The 22,620-nt window shown below is 38.3% G+C and overlaps 1 protein-coding gene across 1 annotated transcript; it reads left to right on the top strand.

Moving 5' to 3' along the window:
* The first annotated feature begins 3,955 nt into the window (after positions 1–3,955).
* armc2 (armadillo repeat containing 2) lies at positions 3,956–22,056 on the top strand. The gene is made up of 18 exons (XM_032585875.1): positions 3,956–4,116; positions 5,512–5,756; positions 5,850–5,919; positions 6,089–6,254; positions 7,051–7,171; positions 11,206–11,276; positions 11,854–11,964; positions 13,767–13,951; positions 14,097–14,199; positions 14,330–14,544; positions 15,088–15,233; positions 16,427–16,526; positions 16,917–17,241; positions 18,865–18,987; positions 19,070–19,183; positions 19,841–19,973; positions 20,734–20,888; positions 21,356–22,056. The coding sequence occupies exons 2-18, from the start codon at positions 5,548–5,550 to the stop codon at positions 21,487–21,489; spliced, it is 2,481 nt and encodes an 826-aa protein (XP_032441766.1). The 5' UTR covers positions 3,956–4,116; positions 5,512–5,547; the 3' UTR covers positions 21,490–22,056.
* Positions 22,057–22,620: the final 564 nt, after the last annotated feature.

The raw sequence follows: 22,620 nt of genomic DNA, 5'->3' as shown, positions 1-22,620 counted from the left end.
TGACACAAGTGTGAACTGCCAGGCAGATAAAAATAGATAAATCTTCAAAGGTAGGTATTGCATATAACCAGCATTGATCAAGCAAAAAGAAAAAACAATGCCTGCTGTTATGTAAGATAAGTTTATTAAGCATTTAAAATGCAAAATATGCATTTCTGTGTAGTGTTGAGTTGTTCAAAGAGACCACTCCCTTTTAAACAACTCATTCCACTGCAGATTTTGTAAAAGGCTGAATCTGTAATCTTGTGTAGGCAATAATGCATAAAAAGGTAGAAATTTAATTTATTGTGTCAGGGTCAGTCAGCAAAATGAAAGCTGCTGACTTAGCTGTGTTTCTATCCTATGTTAAGCCACTAAAAGACCTACTAATCCCAATTACGTTTTACTTTTCTTTAACATAAAAAGTACTCCTGGATCAGCGCTTCTATATTTTCTGCAGGTTTTTCTTTGTGTGCGTGTGTGTGTGTGGTGGTGGTGCATGCTTGGTCAGTGATGACACATGGGCATTTACTCTGAGCCAGGTTCTGGTTCTGCTGGAGGTTTCTTCCTATTAAATGGGAATTTTCATTTCTGGTGTCAATTCAACAACCTGCTGACTAAAAGAAACTTCACTCACATTGGGCAATTTCACAAAAAAATACTAAAATGTCACAGGAAAAAGGGGCTTGGATATCAAAAAAAAGATGGATAGTATAAAACATAAATTACATGAGGCATTTATAATATTTTGCAAATAAATAGTCCATCCATTTTCTTACACCCTTGTCCCACTGAGATCCAGAGGGATACTGGTGCCTATCTCAAGCTGTCAGTGGGCGAGAGGCAGGGTAAACCCTGGACAGGTCGCCGGTGCAAATAAATAGTGAGTCTGATCAATCAAAATTGTATTGAAAAATGAATTTATTTAAGGACTTTTACACAACTTTACCAGGGATGTGTAGCAATGTGTAATAAATCGCAGTTTAACTGAGTTCTTGAGCAAATACTGAATATATTTTATATTTTAAACAGAAAAATACAGTAAGTGTTTGTGTGATTCATACCAGATGCAGAATTGGCTTTCTAATATTCTCTTCCACAGATAACGGTAATAATAGTAAAAATCTACTTTAAAATCAGTATCGGTAAATTAGAATAGAGGTTATGTCTTACAGTTAAAAAAAAAGATAGAAATTGTGAAATGCATTGCACATTCCTAACACACAAGGTATAAAGTGCATTCAGGTAGCATTTTGAGGTGAAAAGGTTAAAGGAAAGAAGTTAAAGACAGATGTAAGTCCTTTGGGGGTCGAACAGGGTTTGAATATCAATGTGAAGAGTGAGGGAGCCCAGAAAAGATGTGCTTTTGGTCAGTCTGAGCTAAGACACAACACCTTCTTACACATCAAACCATTCACTCCTCTGACGAGAGCATCTCTGACGTCAGTGATGTGGGAGTGCTACGAATTCATTTGAATGGGGCTGTGTTGCTTCGTCTTTACTTTTGCTCTCCTTCGTCTCGCTCCACAGGTTATCTCAAACATAAACACCCTCACTATTGCAGACTTCACTGCTTAACATGTTGGTGCCAACTGTCCTGGCAGTGCCTTTTCCCCTCCCTTAGTGACAATGAAATCACAGAGAACATCTTCATCCTCCCATTGGCTGCTGAGCTCCACGGTGATGCCCTGTGATTGGGCATGGCCAGCGTGCACTCTGGGCCAATCAAGCTCACTGTATCCAAGAGACTGAAGCATGTAAGGCTATTTAAATCCAACCAGAGACTCGCAAGATTGTTCAGATGTATATTTCAGAGTATAAAAAATAAAAAGCCAGGGGGCTGAAAGCTTTACAAGTGGATAAATGTGAAAATCCAGACAGACCTGATTGGTTTTCAAAGAGGTCAGCCCATCGAGACGGCGTTGAAGAGACACAGAATGCAACACCAGTTAGGCTTATGAACTTCGGCATCCTGTGCTCTCCATAATTCTGAGTTTACCTTTGAATTCTGACCATTTTGCAGCGACGATTCATCTGAAGTAAACGACGCTTGAAGAGTGTGAGGACAGCTTGGTGAAACTACAGCCAGCTGTCTGTATTTAATGGTGCAAACGGAAACAGGACTGCTGCATCGAAGAATAACTTGCGACTGGACCACAACTGCAGACTTAAAAACTAGAGTGTAAATCTGCGGCCATTTTGGGACGTATCCCTTATTTCAATCGTCACAGTGTGAGTAAATCCAAAATGGTGGACGAATGAAAATGATGATTCCTGTCAAGTAAACTCTCTCTACTTCAAAGAACTGAATATTTATTTGTTTATGCATATATTTTGTAATAATAACCAGCAGATGTCACAACTAGACAACAGCTTTTTTCTGCAATTTTTTTCAGATTGGCCACAAATTTTGCAGCTCGGACCAGTTTATTGATAGATCAAGACTTCTGCCTGCGGGATTAAAATACGTAATCTCTGTGTTAACATACAGGGGAAGGGAAGGATATAAGGATGATTAAAAAAACTAAATTACCAAAACTAGAGAGAACAGAAGAGCTCTATGTCTCTGCTCCAACTTGTAATTTATTTTTTTGACAGACAACAGAGAATATTACTCGGTTTTTGACAAGAACATCTAAATAAAAATGCTGTAACTTATAGCATCTCTATAAAGTTTGTTATCCTGAAGAAAGCATAGCCTACATGATTTATTTGATAAACGTATGTGGGTTAATATTTGTATGTGTGTTGGTAATTATTGAGATTACAAATGTGTATTTGCACTGAATGTATGTTACACTTCGAGGTTCCCCATATGGATTTCTTTTGTGTTTTTTTGTCACTCATAGATGTTTCAAATTATCTATCTAATTTGTAAAAGTTATCAACTTTTCAGATGTCTCTGCTTTCCCACACCAGAGTCAACTAATCAGATCATTAGCAGGAATCTGGATAACTTGAAGGCCAACTGAGGAGCCAATTCTGCTATTTAATTTAGGTCTGTTGCACAAGGTAACTTCTAAAAGCTGCAAGAAATTTACCCTTGAGGACTGAATTTGAATTTCTTTATATCAGAGCAAAATGTGTTGCTTTATGAGACTTGTTGCCTACTTTGTGTTTTCAGACTATTTCTATTTAAAGGGTTTCTTAGTCATAGATACTGAAATAATCAGGCCAAAAATGACCAATTAATTGAGTAAGTTGCTTTTTGAACTTACTCGAGTTATTCTGATGTTCAAATTTTGTGTCATTCAAGACATTTAAGTATAATTTAAAAAAACAAATCTGTAAAAGGGCAAATACTTTTTCACAACTGTATATTTTGGTTGATAGTAGCTGAATAAAGGATGAAATTAAACTTGTTGGGCATTTATTATGCATGCTTTGTCAAACTAACACAAAAATGTATAGTTACTTTAGCTACCTTCTTTTTTGTCCACCTGAAGTAATTTCAAGAAGTTAGATTGATTATTAGTATATATAAGGTCATAAAGTCAGATTATTATATATTAGCTTTCCTCTAACAAAACATACTTATGTGGAACATCTTAACAGATGTAAATATGTTGAATTTATGATAAATTTTTGCTAAATCTACTGCAAACTTAAACAGGACATGTAAGAACTGCTGAAATAAAAGCGTAAGCTCTCTTTATAATTATAACAATGACCCAAAATGAGATCTCGAACTTTAATTTAATCTATTAAAGTAATCTACCCACTAGGTATAGTGAGACATCAATTCACTATACAGATACTTCTGCTCCTGAGGACTTTTAGCTGAACAACATTAACTTTTGGTTACAGCGTTTCCTGTTAAACTCACAGAGTGTTTATTTTAAAGTTAAACGACAAATAAAGACGAACAGTCAATGAACCTGGATTCTTACTTTAGCTTGAAGCAGATCTTTGTGGTTTCCTTCACAGCCCAGCTAAAGGCAAAAGCGCGTCACCTCGAGTCGCGCGTCTGAAGCTCGTGCACAGGAAAGCTTCAGTCTAACCTACACGCCTGATTGAAAACGTGCAACTTTGAAGCAAGATTCTGCGCATTTTATTTTTGCGCTTTGGTCTGGAAGCCATGCTTTATTTCCTGACTGACATCTTTTTCGGCAATTTAAGCTGTGAGGAGTGTTAACGGTGAGTGTTCCGGTTTAATTTACCAGACTAACGACAAGTTTCATTCAAACATCAGATTCATCGACCGCTTCCTGCTTCTTAAAAAAAAAAAAATCTAGCTGTTCTTATTGGTAAATATAACTTCTAAGTCACTAAGCTACTCATATATTAAACAATTTCAGTTTTCAATCCCAGATGTTAAGTTATTTTATCCGACTTTTGTTGGATTTTATATCTGAGTTTGAAAGCGACATTTTTGTCACCATGGAGACGGATCGCGAACGCGCACAGACAAAGGCCATCTTCCCGCATCCACAACACCCATAGCGTCAGTAGGCAAGTGAACAAATACATTTTTTTATATTAACTCGCAACATTACATTAATTTTACATGTATAAAATATATGTAAAAGTATACGTAAATAAAATACTGTAATTATTTTTTACAGTACTATAAAATTATATATATAATAAAGTAACAAAGGGCTTTATTCACTTTTTGTCACCAACTTCAATGTGTTTAGTTGTTTTTTGTTTGTTTGTTTGTTTTATTGTCGTTCTCTAGCAAACCCGTAAGTCCTTTACTGTGTTCATATAGTCACTAAATTACACACAGCTGCACTCTGTTTCCTAATCAGGTCCCTTCTGGAGTCCTAAATGTGCATTAAACACTTTTCAAATTGTAATTCATTATTGCATTTCACAAATATGACCTCAAATCTCAATACAACACACAAAAAATGTGTTTTTTAAATCTTGTGGATCTAACTTGACACTGTAAAAAAGTTGAATTTGAACTTTAAGACTTAGAAAGCGTTCAGTATAGGATAGATGAACATAACTACCTCTGAAATTTTGAATTGAGAAACGACAAATCCGTAAAATGAAGAGCAGATGAGTCATGTTAGAGATGTGTATAATACTTAGTATTGGTTATAATTATTTGTCACAAAGCAGTAAGATTGTCTCAGGGGCACTAATGTGTGACATGAAGGCAGGGAGGAAGATAATATGCTTCAAATAATCTTTGGAACAAAACAAAATTGTTGCAGAACTTATGAAAGAAACTCAATAACACAGGAAATGGCATAAAACTGCTGTCAAGGGATAGCTAGAGACGTGGTAATTAGGATCTGGAAAAGAATACAGTAAACCAGGCTTAATGTATACTGAGGGAGCCATCAACTGGATGCACAATGGATGTGTGATCAAGAAACAAGAGGTGGGGGCAAGACTGACATAAAGCAGAGAAAAGGCCAAGAGAGCAATACAGAATCAGCTTTATTGGCAGACCACAAGGAATTTGATTGTTTTCACATGCATAAATGCACGAACGTTTGATGAAATAAAATATATAAGGAAGTTAAGTATGCGTATGTACACAAAATAATTTTCAAAAAAGGTATGTTGTGGTAGTCACATAGGCCCGAATGAGCAAATTGACTGAGCTCTATGGAGACCAAGCATGAGGTCTGCAGCGCTTTCACCCCACGGCGCAACAGTTTGAGGAAATCATGTGCTGACATAATCAGAGAAGCAAGGCAGTCTCTACGAGTTCAGTCCACACAGCGGCCATTCACGCCAAGAGATGGACCCAGGCGGCTTTTTGGGGCAAACTCTGTTCGAGGAGATCATGGCAGCAGACCTCCATCCGCCTTTAGGTTAGCAACAAATTCAGCTAAATTCATATCTGTGAACTGAAAATGTATGTATCTGTTGTCATAAATAATTGATTACGTTTTAAAACTTTGCAGCCTTCATGCTCAAAACTTTGATGCTGACTCCAGGCCAGGCTCAGGGACTCGCCTCTCACCTCTGAACCATGTATGTAATATTCACAGACATATTAACAATGTGTATTTTTGTTTCTTTCAACCAAAAGAAATCAAGATTGGAGGAGTTCTAATGGCTTAAAAGAGATGTCACAAGTAAATTCAGTCTCTGATCGATTCCTCACACCATCATAAATTCAGTATTTTGTCTGTTTGTCCAGAAACCAAAGTTTCCAGACTCCAGTAATGCTGAGGATCCATTGAAGGACTTTCCCAAATCCCCCATTGAGCCGGTGGAAGTGAGGAAAGGGTTGGCATGGTCTCGGACCCGCCTCCTCAGGTCTGCATCTCTTACATCACTGCTGCCTTCAGAAGCACGCACAGATGGTGAGAAAAGAAAAACGTTTTGTGTCGACCAACTGAGAAAAGATGCAGAAAAAACTTCAATCAATCTCTGGTGCTTTAAATCTAAAATTGATTATTACTCTTTGTGTCTGTTTACAAACATAAAAAGACTTACACAAACTATTCTCTATTTTTAGTTGGATCACTGTATTATTTTTTTTGTGCAAACATTTGTGTGCAACCTTTCTTCTCCAACATACAATTCTTAGCAATCGATTTCATACCCTTAACTTCTTCATGTTACAGCCACAAATTTCAAAACACTTTAGTTGTATTTTATGTAGCAGACAAACACAATGTTGGACATAATTGTGAAGTAAAGTAGAAAGACACATGGTTTTCAAAATGGAAAAACAAAATCTGATTAGTGTGGTGTGCATTTTTTTCAGGCTTGTGAGATGAAGAAAAGTTTAATTTGAATTGCTGTTGCAAGTCATTTCTTCTATACAAAATAGTTTAACAGTCAGATTGGATGAATCGCATTTGTAAAAAAAAAGATTTAGGACTTTGACTGCGCTATTATAACATGTGTACTTTGATCTAAACCATGCTAATATAACTCTGGCTATATGTTTAGGATTTACCTAGCTGTTTATGTGTTTTCCTCACTCCCCTTTTATAGATAGACATATGAACAAATCCTAAATTTCCTTTTTTTTTTTTTTAGTCAATAATAAGCTGCCTGCCTGATGTTATGTGTACTGTGAACATAGAAATTGGCTGCAGCACCTCACACTAACATTTGAATGATTTGTTTCATCTTTTTCTTTTGTGAAAGAGAAATTAAGTCCAGGCCCAGAGCCAAAGCGGCTGTCAGCCGGACAACTTTGCAGTCCAGACCTCTCCACAGACCACAGAGGTCATCTCAAAGCGAGCCAACACAGGACACCTAGCAGAAGGTAAAACCTTCAGCGGTATGTGTCCTTTACTGTCTCTTCTCCTTCTACTGCTCCTCCTCTTTGACCGTAATGACAGCCCCACAACCAGTTTAAGATTTACTGGGACAAAAGGTTGCAGAGGTAGCCATTACTAGATGAAGTTGAGTCCTGTTTTTGACTTTCATCAAATCCTTCTTAATAATTTTGATAGCTGCTCTGCCTTTTTGTATTTGTTCCGCTGAAAGTGTACTGTCTTTCTTGAAGTTGTGAGATTATTCAGCAGTTAGAGTTATTACCAGTAGAAATCATAAAAAACAAGAATATCAGTGTAATTATTGATCTGTGTTCTTTATTCTTGAACCTGTTATAATTAGATTTAATTATTAGACAAGTAAATCAAAATTGTCTACACAAATTTATTTTTAATACAAATTTGGTCAATAATAGTCATAGTAAAAATGTAGTTTTTATGACAATGATAAAAGCATCTTTTATATATTGGCCTGCTGAAAATATGCAAAAGTCATTTGAAGTGTATTAAAATTGTGTTCAGTATAAATTATTAGCTTTCTTTATTTGTCACATTTAAATCACAAATGTGTTTTGTAAGACATTTTTGGGTGGAAATAAAAATTTGTACATTTGTATTCAGCCCCCGTGAGTCATTACTCTGTAGAACTAAATTTAATCTAAACTGAAATGTTTGCTTATTCGTTTTTCAAAATCCATCAAGCTCAGTCAAATGGGTTGTATTCAAACATGGACTTAAATTGTTCTGGTGTCATCTGACCAGAGCATCTTCTTCCAGATGTTTTCTCAATCTACTTCATTACTTGTGGCAAACAGCAAATTGTACCTTTTGTGGCTGTTTTCCAGCAACGGCTTTTTCACAATCTCTGTCCTATAGGAGCGATTTGAGCCGTCCATGACTAATAATAAACAGATTTTCCCACCTGAGTTATAACTCTCTACATCTCCTCTCACAGCCTAGATTTAGTATTGGTTTCTTCTTTGTTAATTATTCCCCTCACCTGGCTTATAACCTTAAGTCAAAGGCCTTTACAGACAATCTAATTTTATGCTGAGATTACAAGTGAACTCTAATTATGAATTAGGTGACTATTGAATGAATTTGGTTTCACTGGTTTATCGCTGAACACAAATGCATGCCACACTTTTTAAGAGGTTTTATAAACTATTTATGAAGTATTGTACTGTGTCACATAAAATATCAATAAAATGCATGGAAGTTGGTGTTTGTAATGTGACAAAATGCAAAAACATTCAAGTGGTGCGAATACTTTTCCAAGATGCTGTAGAGCAGCTCAGGTTTCTCTAACTATAACCACAAATTCTTCAACTTTACACACTCAACCTCTTGTTAAATCACCATATACTTACTGTACATTATATCTTGGTCACAGTTAAATCCAGCTTCTTGGCAAGCTTCAAATCCAATGAATCTGCCTCCATCTGTCGATATCCTCATTTGTCAGCTTTTACACTTTCCCAGCGCAGAGAGGCTAAGAGCTCTACTTTTTTGCCGACCTCATCAGCTGTGTGTCTGCGTGAGGAGCGTATAACTCTGGGCATGATGTCAGGGGGCTGTTGTTACAATCCATCCACTTATCGATTTGGTGGGGCAGCTGGACCTGTTAAAAGAGGAGGTGGGGGAGTAAGACCATAAAACATTTTTACAGGAAATCTCTCCCGCTGCTCATACATCTCCCTCACACAGCCCCACTCAAGCTAGCTTAACACGCAATGTTTCTGTAACTTGTTGCTGACAAAGATGGGTCCTACTTTTAAAACTCTGGCACTGATCGCACTATTAAATTAGGCTTTTTGGAAGTATTGTCATTCAGTGCTGTTCGCCTAATTTTACAAAATTAGCTCTGGAGAAATACAAAGTGAGAGATACCAGCTGAGTCAAAGCATATATATCAGACAGCCCCTTGGTTCTTTTTTCCCCTCCAGTAAGCCAGAGCTCTTCAGCTCCAAATGGCTCTCAATTAGATTTGGGTGCCGATCTGGGCAAGGCTGGCAGTGTTGCATATTGTGACTGCACTGCACTGGCCAGGCCTAAGACAGGGATGAGGTCATGTCTCAGAGAATGCAGATTCACACAAAGAGACCTTATTATCAAGCCCTTAATCCTATCATACAAAGGCAAAGCCCCCTGATGGTACAGCAAGCCTCAGCCAACTATCCCTGCTGCATATCCCCTTTTAGACATCGTACATATTTGAAACAAGATATTTACCTATGAAAAGACACGTAACCACTTTTCTCACTGTCTGCCAATAAGTTTGGACAATTCCTGTTACAGGTCAGTTAGGATTACTACATTTTTTTATTTATTTAATGTCAAAATTGCATTATTCTGGCTGAATGGCCTAGTCCTGTTTTTAGGCAGCCTTGTTTGCTCATTCACACCTTTGCACATCCACTAATAAATATGGGACTGAGACCAGGGCTTTGTGATAGCCACTCCAAAATATTGTCATCATGTTGAAACCCCATGTGCTTAACAGGTGGGATGGCGTTCTCAGGCTTTCGGCTTTCTCCCTTTTTTTTTTAATTGTGATGTTGCTCATCATGGTCAAACAATTCAGTTCACAAGACATGTCTCTCTTTATGGTATAAAGTATCTGTGTCTAAGTTCATGGTGCTTTGGAAGTAATGAATTGGCCTTTCAGCTCATGTTTTTACAATTTTACTGTGATAAGGATGCTTCTTACCATTTTCTTCCTTGATTTTCACAAGGTCTTTTGCATTTGTTTTATGTTCATCACTGGGACTCAGAACATGCCTCCTTATAGCTGGTCACTCTTATGCTGTTCCTAGTTATGTGGGGGGGTTTTGTTTTGTTTTTTTGTTTTTACAGATGACTGTGGGACCGTCAGACAACATCAGACAAATCTAGTCTGACTTCTCAAAAACTTTCCATGATGTCACACAAGGCAGCAGTGTGTATGACTTTGCCTTTAAATACATCCACATGTGTGCCTCTATTTAACTTAAATAGTATGAATTAAACATTATAAAGCCATGACATTATCACCTGAACTTTTTCAAATAGATTTATGGAATAGGAATCTTAAAAATGTTTTTGATAATTCTAACTGACCTGAAACATGAAATCTTCTGTCTTTTTTGATGACAGATGGTGAGAACAATGTACAGCCTGGGCAAACATCTGGTTTCAACAGCAGCTAAACCCGAAACTGGGATTGTGCTCTTAAAAGTTAATTTTTAAGAGCACGTATTTATGATGCTTCTATCCTGTAAACATAGAGAAGGGACCGTGAGTCAGCATATTATGTCATAATCTGTTTTTATTCATTATCACTATTTAGGGTTGCTATGCTGTAATTAGTTCCACCACTCACCATCTGTCCTGTTTCACAAAGTGAACTGGCACCTTGATGCAATATTTTCCATGCACATTGCAACATGTGCAACAATAACATGCAAAGGGAAACCACAACACACAGTATAGCGTGCTACCTATTAGAAGACTTTCCCAGTGTTGCACAGAGGTAAAGACAGCGGTGTCAGCTCACAGTGACAAAGCATGTACAGGTTTCACCAGACTGGCCTCAGAGCTGAGATCTCAGTTCCTGTCTTTTAGCAGACATTCTGCACAACAACTGCACCGTCACACATCCAGATAAATAAAAACAGCATTGTAAACGGAAGGATGTAAACCCACATGTATCTACTTGCTTGCAAATGATCTCGCATTGTGCACACACATGCATGGGCAAAACGGACTTAGAGGAGCGCCTCCTCACAAGTTGCTCCTCTGTTGCAACAAGGACACCTAGTGGCAAATATTTTCGTACAACCTGACTAGGCAAATAAAAGCAGAGACTTCTAATTCCTGAAGTCTCTGTTAGGTTTGTTAGGTTTTATTTATACGTTTTATCTTTTATGCACAGTTATCCAAAGCTATGCCAATTTTAAGAACATATGACAGTAGCCACAAAATCTGATGTAACCTGGCTCTTTGTGTGTGTGCGTCTGTCTGTCTGTGTCTGTTTTTGTTACAGCAGTAAAAATATAAAGCCTGATGTTGACTCAGGAGTTAGACCCACAGAGTCCGGAACAGAACAGAAAGCAGGTTTGTCCAGATCTCTTTATTGCACCTCACTCTTCTTATTTTCAAGCAAGTTATGCATATTTGCCAAGCAACACAAATTGAACATTTATGACTTGTAAACCTTGCTAACCACCACCTCTGTGTTTGCACTCAGAGTATTTTCATGAAAAGAAACCTGTTTTGTAACATCTCCTAAACATAATGATCTTTGTAGCTTAACCTTACCTTAAGTTTAAACTTAAGTTGAAAAAAATTACTTTTGGTTGAGGTGTTGTTGCTAACAGTCATAAAACAGCCAATCAATAGCTGAGAGAGAGGTGGGTTTGTGCAGCCACGACTTCCTGTATCATACCAAGCAATGTGGTATGCAAATATTCAGAAACAAAGCATGTATGGTATTTAAGAAAATATAGACACGTGTTTTTGTTGCACATGCAGAAAGAAATAAGAGGAAGTTTAGCTGTGGATGGTGACCTTTTGCTGTGGCATCAAACTTCCTGCTGTTTTATTTTAAGATGGTGAACTTGTGAACCTTGCTAACCACGTTGGTGTTTGCAGGAGGTAATTGGCAAACTGCAATTTTCTCTTCACGTTTCAGAGCTTGGGTATGGAAACAGCTCCACATGTCCAGATGAGGAGGATCCAGAATCACTGGTGTGGAATAATGTGATTCTTCCTCTTCTTCAAGAGCTGGAGAGTGCAGCTGCAGGTAACCTACCATGTGTGAAAAGCAAAAAGCAAAGTACATTGCTAATACATTACATACATAACTCCTGATTCCTTTCAGCACATTAATACCCCTTTTCTCCTTTGTCTTTAAACTTCATCCTTGTTTTACATTTATATAGCAGTGGTGGAGATTCTGATCTTTTTACTCGAGATGTCATTCTCTCTTTCCTGTTTTTCCTTATTATTCTTCATTTTCAGCCAGCAGGCTGAGAAATTGATTTCTCAATACTGGCAGATAGTCATGCATAAAGTCTCACAAAATGAAAAAGCACTGCCATCTCACCCACTGGGGAAGGACAAACAGAGCAGTGTTATGTTTGGCATCTGTACAGAATCTGTCTTTTAGCCTGAAACGACAGTCTGGCAGCCATGAAATTAAATCTGTGTCCTTAAATATTTTAATGCTCTACAAATTTAATGGAAATTTCATTTGAAAGATAAATATTAAATATTTATTGTACTAAGGGGCTCCTGGCTCATGCATAAAACACACTTGAGATTCGGTGAGAAATTGCAGTGAAGTGCAGAGTGTCAGACAGTGTTCAGCTTTTCTTAGAAGCGGCCTCTTATTTATGCAAGGAAAACATTTATTTTCCCTCAAAAAGGAGGAAAACGCTCCACCCTTTTTCTTCCTTTGCGTAAGCTGCCTGTTGCTGTATTGTTCTTCTGTATTTCACCATCGAAACTCATAGCTGCCTCTCAAAGGAGGAAGACCTTTGAATTTTTTGCTGAGCACTGCTGACATTCTGCATAAATGAAACTCCTCTAAAAATTGCAAAATTGTTCCAATGCTATCCCTCAACCATTTTTCACATTTGGTCATGTTATGAGCATAAGATTCAATGTATATCCATAGGATTTTATCTGATACATCAAACATAATGTAGCACATATACCTTTACAAGGTTTCACCCAGAAAACTTGCTAAGCTCGGTGGTTGGGGTTCTCGGCAGTCATTCATCCAGCCGCCTGCCACGTTTTTGAGTTAAAAAATGTTTTAAGTTGACAGGAAATTGAAAATATCACTTGATAATTATATGTTATTGGAAGATTAATATCTGAACATCAACTATAAAGTCTTAAAAAATGCAAACATTTAAAAAAAAACTTAAATATATAAGCAAAGCTAAGCCTGGTGAGGGCACAAGTAAAGCCTGGTAGCCCGCCAGGCTTATAATGCACTGGGGGAAACCCTGCTTTAAGTGAAAAGAAATGCAAGTTTTTTTATTTTTTACCTTAGATACAGGGATTTTATTAGAAAACAATAATGAATAAGTAGCATCATCAAGAGAAGTAGCCAAGAGGCCCATTATAACATTGCATAATGGGCCTCAGCTCAGGTTGAAAAATCTGTTGGCAGGATAACTTTTAAACACACATTTTAAAAATCTGTACATTAAGGAAAATTGTCAAGGAGAAAGCAATAAGAAGTGTTGTTAGCAGTTTGCTACACGCTATGTGTTGACTGCGCTTGGAGGTGTGTTAGAATGGCCCAGTTAAAGCCCAGAATGGCTGAAAATCTGTGACAAGATGTAAATAGCTGTTCAGAGACACCCTTCCTCCAATTTATCTGGCCTTGAGCTTTTTTACAAAGAATATTTTTAAATATTTCAATCTCTAGATGTGCAACGCTGCCTTGTAGTTGTAATTACAGTAAAAGTTTACATAGATTTTATGTTTACAAACCGAGATAAGTGATATTTTTGTCACTCGTCCTCAGTTTCGTCATGAATGATCGATACCTGACATGATTTCTTTAATATGCGTGTTTGCCATGCGCAGGCAGCTCAGAGGGCTCGGTGGACCGCCTGTGTGATCTGTGTGACCGTCTGCATGGCACCCTGGCTGACGCGGACATGCTCGGTCGACGCTGTAAGAAGAGATCTGGGATCCTTCGAACTCTGTTCCACCTTGTTGATCGCGAGTCTGCCCAGCTCAACCTGCACATTGCTAAGATCTGCCTCGCTGTGAGTGATGTGTTTTGCAGATGCGTGGGTGGTTGTGTGCGTGCCAGGATGTCTGCCATAAGTTTCAATAACAAAAACACAGAAGGCATCTTAATGTAAAATGATGGTCTGTTTTTTTTGTTTGTTTGTTTTTTCACGTTTCCAGCTTTGTGTGAGTGGAAACAACTTGCTCAACATTTGTAAGCTTGTCTTCCAAATCAGCCGCAGCGAAAGCAACGACATCCTTTTTGAGAAAATCTCCATTGTTGGTCAGATTTTCTAGATTAAATATTCTGTAGCTTTGTATGCTTTATTACATGTTACTATTTGAATTTATCTTCATTTTTGAGTATGTTTGATAATTACAAATCAAACATATTTTTATGGTTTCTTTTCTAGATTCATTGTTGTCGGTGCTGAATTATGAAGATGTTGGTGTGTCTGGAGAAGCTCTTCTCTACTGTGTCGGTGCTTTAAAATTTCTCTCTGGAAACATCACAATCCTCAAAATCTTGTTGGCCGAAAACTGTATTAAAGTTGCGCAGAAACTCCTCCAGAAACTCTGCATAGTGTCAGACTGCAACATGACTTTAGCGGGGAACATCCTCGTACAGGTTTGTCTCAAACATTATTGTAACATGGCAGATTTTTTTTAATGTTCCTCTTTAGATGTCTGGGTGAGTGTGTCAAAAAGTGGTTGCGTGTCAGTAAGGAGGAATTTAAATGTTGCATGCACTTGTTTGGTATTTTTGGACATATTGAGAACTATTAGGTAAAAATGTTTTTGTTTATGTCTGGTACATTGCTGTTCACAAGCCTGATGTTCTCTGCCACTGCAGTCCAAAGCATACTTGTGCGCCACTTTGCTCAACATGATTGCTTCCAACCACATAAGCTGGCCCAAACAAACATCTTTAACCAGTCCGTTATTTGATATCTAACACGGCTCATTACCATGTTAGAGGGAACACTATGACTTTCCAGAGCTTTAAGTATGGCCATATGTTGGGAATTACAGTTTCCTTCTTGTGATAGAATGATTTATTTCCTTACTGAACTGTGGAGCATTCTGTAAGCTACAGGCCAGCAGCTACCCTTCTTTTCCTAACATATCATCATTGTCTTTGTTTTTTTTTCTCTCTCTCTGTCCTCTAAAGCTGACAGCCACCCTGAGGAACCTTGCCGATCATCCTGATTCCCGCACGCTCTTCGTTTCCTTCTATGTAATCCCATCCCTCTGCCTGGTTTTGCGTCATTACTGTGAGGACAAAGACATCTGCACTAACATTTCCAGAATATTTAGGTACAATCGTTTTATTTTGTTATGGTTTCATTGTTTTATTTAAAGAAAAGGCATCGTTGCTCTCTTTTTCACATCAGATTTTCCGCCTCCAAGGTTCCCTTTTGCTGCTAAATGAGTTTTTGTTCTAAACGAGAATTTGTTCTGTCAGTAGATCTGGGGTTGATTGTATACAACCGTTTTGATCTGAAGCAGTTTCACTGAAACTGAGACGGTTTCTGTTTTCCTTTGTCTGCACTCATCAGCGTTTCAAATCTTAAACACTGACTGTCTTGTATTTAACTCCATTACAAGACAGGGGGGTTGCATGCCCCATAGCGTGCAACCTCATGTTATGGGGTTGTATGAAGCAACCCCATAGCATGATCCTGCCTCCACCATCATAGGTTTGGTGCATTAGGGTGGCATCTAGTGTTACTTTTCTACACTCAAAATTTCACCAGCACACCTTCCACCTTGTGTTTGTTGTGTCTCCTACATAACTTGTGATAAACTACTAACAGCACAACTCCTTGGCCATTTTCCATGGAGGCCGGATGTGTGACGTTCCTGATTAACAGTCAACAAATTCTCCCACCTGAGCTGTGAACCTCTGATGCCCCAGTCAAGATACTTTGGCCCTCTTGGCTGCTTTCCTGATTAATGTTCTTTCTTTTTGTGCTGTATGTTTGGGTGAATGGTCATGTTTTGATAGGTTTTGAGTTGTGCCGTACTCCTTATACTTTTGGATAATGAATTTCTCTATTAAATGTTTATAACTTGAGATACTGGTTTATAAAGTGAGTCTGCTTTAAACTTCTACACTGTTTATCTCTGACCTTTCTTCTTTCTTCCTTAATGATGCTGTTTGTTTACCACCATTTGCTTACAAAGCACTGAGGTCTGTACAGAACATTTGCATTTAAACTGAAATTAAATTGAGCCTTAATTACCACTTAAGGGACCAGTCCAGGTAATTGGTGGCACTGAGTTTTATTTAGAGGTATCAGAGTAAAGGGCACTAAGCATAATGCAAAAGCAGATTTAACATCTAAGAAATGAAAAAAAGGTCAGAAACCTTTGAAAGTTATTTTCTTATGCTGTGAAAACGTGGCAGAGCTCAGCCTCTCTTTATTTGTTTGAACAGTTAGTCTCCATAGCAGCGTTCTCAGTGGGTTGATTGGTCGGTGGTATTTATTGTCCCTTCTCTCCCTCAGTAAACTGTCCTCTTACACCGAGTGCTGTCTCGCTTTGGCCCGGACCCCCAACTGCTACTCTCTAATTTTAGATCTGCTGAGCAAACATCACCAAAAGCAGGTGAGTCCACAAGCCCCCTCTGTCTTCTCATATATGCTCTTTGCTCTCTGTATGTAATAAAGAGTAAAGACATGTTTCTTTTAGGCTTACACAGTGTTTTTCCCTCTGGTTTGCACAAGTCAAAAAGGTTAAAGAAGGGAATAAGGAAAAAAAATAGACATAGTGAGCTTGAGTTGATGCATGAGTAAAAGTGATGTAGAGGTTGATTGTAGGGAACCTGCAGTCGGAATAATTAAAAATACAATGTAATATCATTTGGGATTCAGAAAGTAACTGGGCCTAAGCTAGAGAAATATCTAAGCAAGCTGATTTATAAACTTTAATTTCAGTAAAGTTCATGTGTCAGATTTAGAGGGTCATTAGTGACCCGTCTCCATGTCTCCTCCACAGGACCTTGTTGTACGTCTTCTCTTCACCCTCGGCAACCTTACAGCTAAAGGTGAGGAGCCTCGGCAGCAGCTCTTTCAGTGCAACGACTGCATGCCTACACTCCTCCGACTGTACAACAGCTACCAGAGGAGAAATGTGTCATCAAGTACAGTCGTGCAGAAAGTAGCACCTTCCCCCAGAGAATCTGCAGCAGCTGCTGCTGCTTTGACCGACGATGTGCTAGTGAAGCTGGTCAGGGTGCTGGGAAACATGTGCATCCACCCAGCTGTCGGTCCATCACTGGCTACAAACACAACATGCATTCAGCTTCTGATGGAGACATTAGGTAAGTAGAGAAAAATGTGTTTTAGGAAAAAATTGATTGCAAACAAAAACAGACTTTTCTTTCTTTGTCATTGTTTTTACTTTTTACATGAGTGAAGTCCTCTTTCTGCCATGCCGTAACCTGTCAAGTGCAGGAAATAATTAAAATTGTGGCTCAGGATAAAATTTGGTTTAGACTTTAGACATCCACAAAGCACATAGAACATTCGTTTTATTCTCAGCATAAAGCAGGAGTCTCCAGCTCATTGGCTGCACGTGCATGAAAAGCAGTAGATACAAAGTAGGTTTCTTTAATTTGGTGTTTATGTTTCCCTTTTTCTGCTGCATCTGCCCACATGGCTCATATCAAAAACTGTGACTGGTTGCATCAAAGAAAGATTTTTTTTTTTTAAAGAAAATTAGTAATTTTGATTAGTTTATAATTAGCTGTTTAGTGACATTTACACGTGCAAGGCAGCCAACCACTTCCCCAGTGCTGGGAAACCCATTCCTTATTTTGTCAATTCTCGCCATCTCGGTGCTTTCTGCTCGATAAATTACACATCCTCCTTTGGTTTACCTGTTTTTGCAATTCTGACAGAGAGTAGCACTTTGCTGCAGGAGCAGGATGTTCTGTCGCTTCTCATAGCCGACTTGGTTTGCTTGCATTAATTTCTTCCATGTGGTTAGTTGGTTTAGGACAGGTTGAGCCGGCATGTAGGAGGGTGTGAAACTCTTATGTGCTGCTTGCCTCCTACACCTAACTTTGTGACAGTTGGAGGCAAGAAGTAAACAGTCAGTGGTGAAAGAGTTAAAAAACAACAAGTAACACGTAAATACACTCCACAAGTGGAACATGAAATCAAAGACTGAGAATGTAAGATTGATATGAATATCAAAGATGGAGAGGAAAACCTTCAGTAAAAGATGAAAAGGCGAACTTGGCAGATTGATGTCCTGTTTTGAGTTCACACCGCACCGTGTTGCTTTCTGTTGCACAGTTTCGAGGGAGGCGGGGGGCACAACAAAGCATCATTTCCAGTCAGAACCAGAAACTAAATTCTGTGAGACACAGGCGCCGGCTGACAGCTCAACCGCAATATCTGCGATTTACGATCGAGCACACGACATCTGCTGTTGTATCAGGAACAGACTTTATTCGAAGGCTGCTCGCGGTGACATTCTTCATTGGACTTCGTCATATTGACCTTTGTGTGATCAAATCAAGTGCATCAGGCTGAAACTAATATGAAAGGCAGCCATATTTGTTTTTGTCACATCTCTATTCTAAAGAGGCTTAAGGAGCAGAAAGAGCAGGTGTTTGACTGGTTTAATCAGATCTATATGTAATGTTTGTTACAGTTGTCAGTCATTATTCAACAAAGCATTTGAATTATGTTGTGAATAAAAGGGGGAACTGCTTTCATCTGGATTCACCTTTTTCATTATAAATAAAAGCAATTTATTTGTAGCTTTGAGAAAATATATTTCCCTACATATTGAGTTGAAATTATTATAACACTGGAATTATTTTTTTGACATTGTTGAGTAAAATAGGTTTTCTTTCAGTGAAATACAAAATATGGTATTTGATTCTTGATTTTTTTCTGTCTGTATTTGTTTATGTGACATTTGTTGGGCGCAGAGCTGAGGTCGGTGGAGGAGAGCGAGGACCTAATGGTGAATGTGGCCGCCGCCATTAATAACCTCTCCTTCTATCAAGAAGAAAACTCTGAGATCAGATACAATCAGCTCAACATTGCAAAGTGTAAGACTAAAGGATCAGCAAATCCGAAGGCGAAGTTGAATGAACAATATTGTGATTAATGCACTTTTTCCTTGTGTTACAGTGATGTCGAAATTGCTGCTTAGTTCAAGTATGGATGCCATGTTAGAGGCCACTCGTGTCTATGGAAACTTGTCACTACATAAGGATGTGCGGGACTTAGCTGTGCAAAATAAAGGTATTCATCCAATAAAAGTACAAATCAACAATTATGGTCCGATATGAGCTCGAAAAACCTGCTGCTCCAAACTCTTACCTACTTACCTGTGTGTGTTCCTGACATTATCACAAAAATAATCATAAAGAGGCATTGTGGAAAAGTCCTGTACAAACATGTGTGCACACTTAACCTGAACAGAAGTCAAAAAAACAGATTATAGTTTCCTAAATACATGCAGTTAGAAAAAAAGATCCTTAATTTTGGAGACATGTTGTGGGGTTTGATCAAACCTAAGCTGAAGAATTTTGTGGTCATACATGTAGTTCGGTTTAAATTTAAATCTGTGTTTTAGAGTGGCCATCACAAAGCCCATATTTCAGTCCCATAGAAAATGTAGCCGGGTTTTTTGTCAGATGGTGAGAAATAATGGTTATCTGTGTTTTTATACAGCATAGAGTACATTCATATCTTATTTCAGTTGCAATTTACATTTAAATGAACTTTAAAGCAAATGGTTCTTAAGCTTTGACACTCCATGCAGTGTGATCCGTATACTTCTGGATCTTGCTGAAGCTGGGTTTATCTGCTGGGCCAACTCCATATAACATAAACATGCCTGCTGAATCTGGCAGCTCTCTTATCGCCCCCATTCTTTGTCCACATCCTCTCCCTCAGTGCACAAGTTTGTGGTGACTCTGCTTGACTCAAAGAGAGCCGAGATGTGTTTTTCTGCCTGCGGGGTCCTGACCAACCTCGCTCTGGACCCTCCCAACAGGGTTTGTCTCACGCTGGAGGGGGCTTCTGCAAAGTAAGGACAAAAGCACTTAGAGATAAATAGCCTCTCTTTGTATCACCTGCAAACGCTTTGGGGGCCGAATGTGGTGAGAAGGCACCTACCAACCTACATTAAAGCAAGCTTTAACATAAGGCCCTGTTGGTCTTTATTACTGACAGCTTTTAATTTTTTAAATCATCCTTTTACTGGCATAATTTGCTGCATATTGCCATGTTTCTCTTAATGTACTGAGCTGATAAGTAGCATTTGGCAGTTTAGCTTAGAGGACTGCACAAAAGCATAAGGTTTAGCTTAATGGCAAAACAGAGCAGGCCTGGGGTTTGTTTGTTTAAAGGATAGCTCAACTCTTGAGGAAATGGGATTTCTAGCTGAGACTGAGATAAGAAAATAAAACCAATTTAAAGTTTATGTAATAAATCTGTAGCCGGAGTCAACAGGACAAAAAGATTTTCTTGGTCAGGAAGTTATAAAATAAAGTCTTCTTCCCAAGTGTTGTTTGTCATTCCAGAATAACTTGTATATGTTTAACTGATGAGAGCTGGAGCTGAAAGAAAGTCTGCGTAGTTCTCTTTTGGCTGCAGCTTTCTGTTCTCGCCTGAAAAACTAAACACTGTTGGAACATTTTATTTTATTTCCACCTCCCACACTCTGTTCTTGTCCAGATGAATGTCCAGTGAAGTGCACCTAATGTTCACAAAACCTGATGGTCATGTGCATTCTCCTTCCTCGAGTCACATGAAGGGGGTGGGTGTTTGTGTGTGTGTGTGTGTAGGTTGGTGGACTGTCTGAGAGATTTCGGGCCAGCTGACTGGCAGTTGGCAGGCCAGGCCTGTCAGGCCTTGTGGAACCTGATTGGTCACGGCTCCGACATGCTGCTGCACGCAGAGGAGAGAGAGAGGCTGCTGGAGATCCTCACAGTGTACTCAGGTTTGTTTTATTGCTGCTCCTTACATAACCAGTGGACAGACACAACCTGGAAAAGAACAAACTCCTACTAAGATTGGTCACCCAATGAGGGGATGACACATTTATTCCATCCCATAAATATATCTCTGTCATACAGTGACTTGCAAAAGTAATAATACAAGTTGAACTTAGATTAGTTTAAATGGGACTTTATGTGATGGATCTGCAGAAAATATTGGATTAATGTAAATTGAAAAGACTATCTTAAAGGATTTTCCATTTTTCTTAAAAAAACAAACAAAAAAACAGTTGTAAAAATTTCAGGGAATTTCTCTACCAGCTTTTAAAATCTACACTGCAAAAACACAAAACTTTCCCAAATAGTTTTGGTTTAGTTGTGTGATTACTTTTCTAAAGAACTGTATGTTGATGCTTCTTGGGCACAATATGTTCAAAATACACCAAAAGATTTTTCACTTCTCCCTTAGATAAAGAGGAGGCTCTGAAGTGGACACAGAATGAAGATGAGCAGGATTTCTACAGAACATGCTGGGAGTCAGAGTTTTTACCTGTTGCTCAAAAGCTGATAAAGGTATTACATTCAGTAGAAGTGACAGCTTGACAAACAGATTCATGGTTTCAGAGAAATGTCTGTTCCTTGAATATGCAAAGTTTAAAGAGCTCCAGGAAAAAGTATCAAAAAAAGTCCCAACAAAGTTTGTCATCCAACCTCTGTTTTGTTTGACTGAAGGTTACTAAAGCTGCTGTTTTTCACAGAGGATGAAATCACAAACATTTTACAGTCACTTTAAAGCTCTCAGGTCAGGAAAATTAAACATGTGGCGGTTAATCATTAATGTGAGTATGCAAAGCATAAAATGTTAAAGGAATCTTCAAGAAAAATGTATATATATATATTTTTTAATGTGTGCATTAATATAAAAATATATTTTGTTTTTACCTACATTTTGTGACCTCTGTGAAAATGTTTTAATTGATACGTAGGTAGTTTTGGTCGATAGACATATCATAATCCAGGTTTTATTTTCTGTTATTTTGGACTTTGGATGAACATTTCAAACTTTTTCCACAGTGGACTTTATTCTATGCCGGGAAGTACAGATACTCAACTGATAATGTAATCTTGAACACAGTTTACTACAAAAGAATAAAAATGTTATTGTGTGGACACTGTGAAGAATTTGTGTATGAAGAAGTTGAAGTCAAACGTATTTATTTGCTTCTTGTACAGCATTTATTGTTACACAGAAAAGGGACAAGGCAGTGCTTACAGGTTACACTGAATAGCCAAAGTACAGCGTTTCCAAATTACATAATTATGACTCGAAGAAAAGAAAACAGGACTTAAAGCCATGACAGCTTCCCCAACTTTTTGGACATTTGGTGACCTGTAACAAGCACAAGACAAGTCGATGTTTTGAAATAAAAACACATCAGTTTCAAAACATTTCTCTGTGATATGAAGGTCAGTCTGCTGGTTGATATCAATGTTGTTGCTATTCCATACATAATTTGGGAATAACAGTGAAATCTTTGGCCAGCAGAGGTAAGTTCCTGCTGGCGATTCTGCATCGACAGACATGCCTGTGTGGCTCTGATGGGAAATTCACAGATTACCAGTCTCGGGTGGGGAGTTAGCATGATGGTCAGGAGCAGAAAGAGACGTTGACCTCAAGCTCACCACAGGAGAAAAGGGACCATTAACTGATCCCCAGTGAGTCATGCAGCTTTG

The sequence above is a fragment of the Xiphophorus hellerii genome, chromosome 15, assembly GCF_003331165.1.
Source record: "Xiphophorus hellerii strain 12219 chromosome 15, Xiphophorus_hellerii-4.1, whole genome shotgun sequence".
Classification (NCBI taxonomy): domain Eukaryota; kingdom Metazoa; phylum Chordata; class Actinopteri; order Cyprinodontiformes; family Poeciliidae; genus Xiphophorus; species Xiphophorus hellerii.
This window is presented reverse-complemented; position numbering and strand designations above follow the sequence as displayed.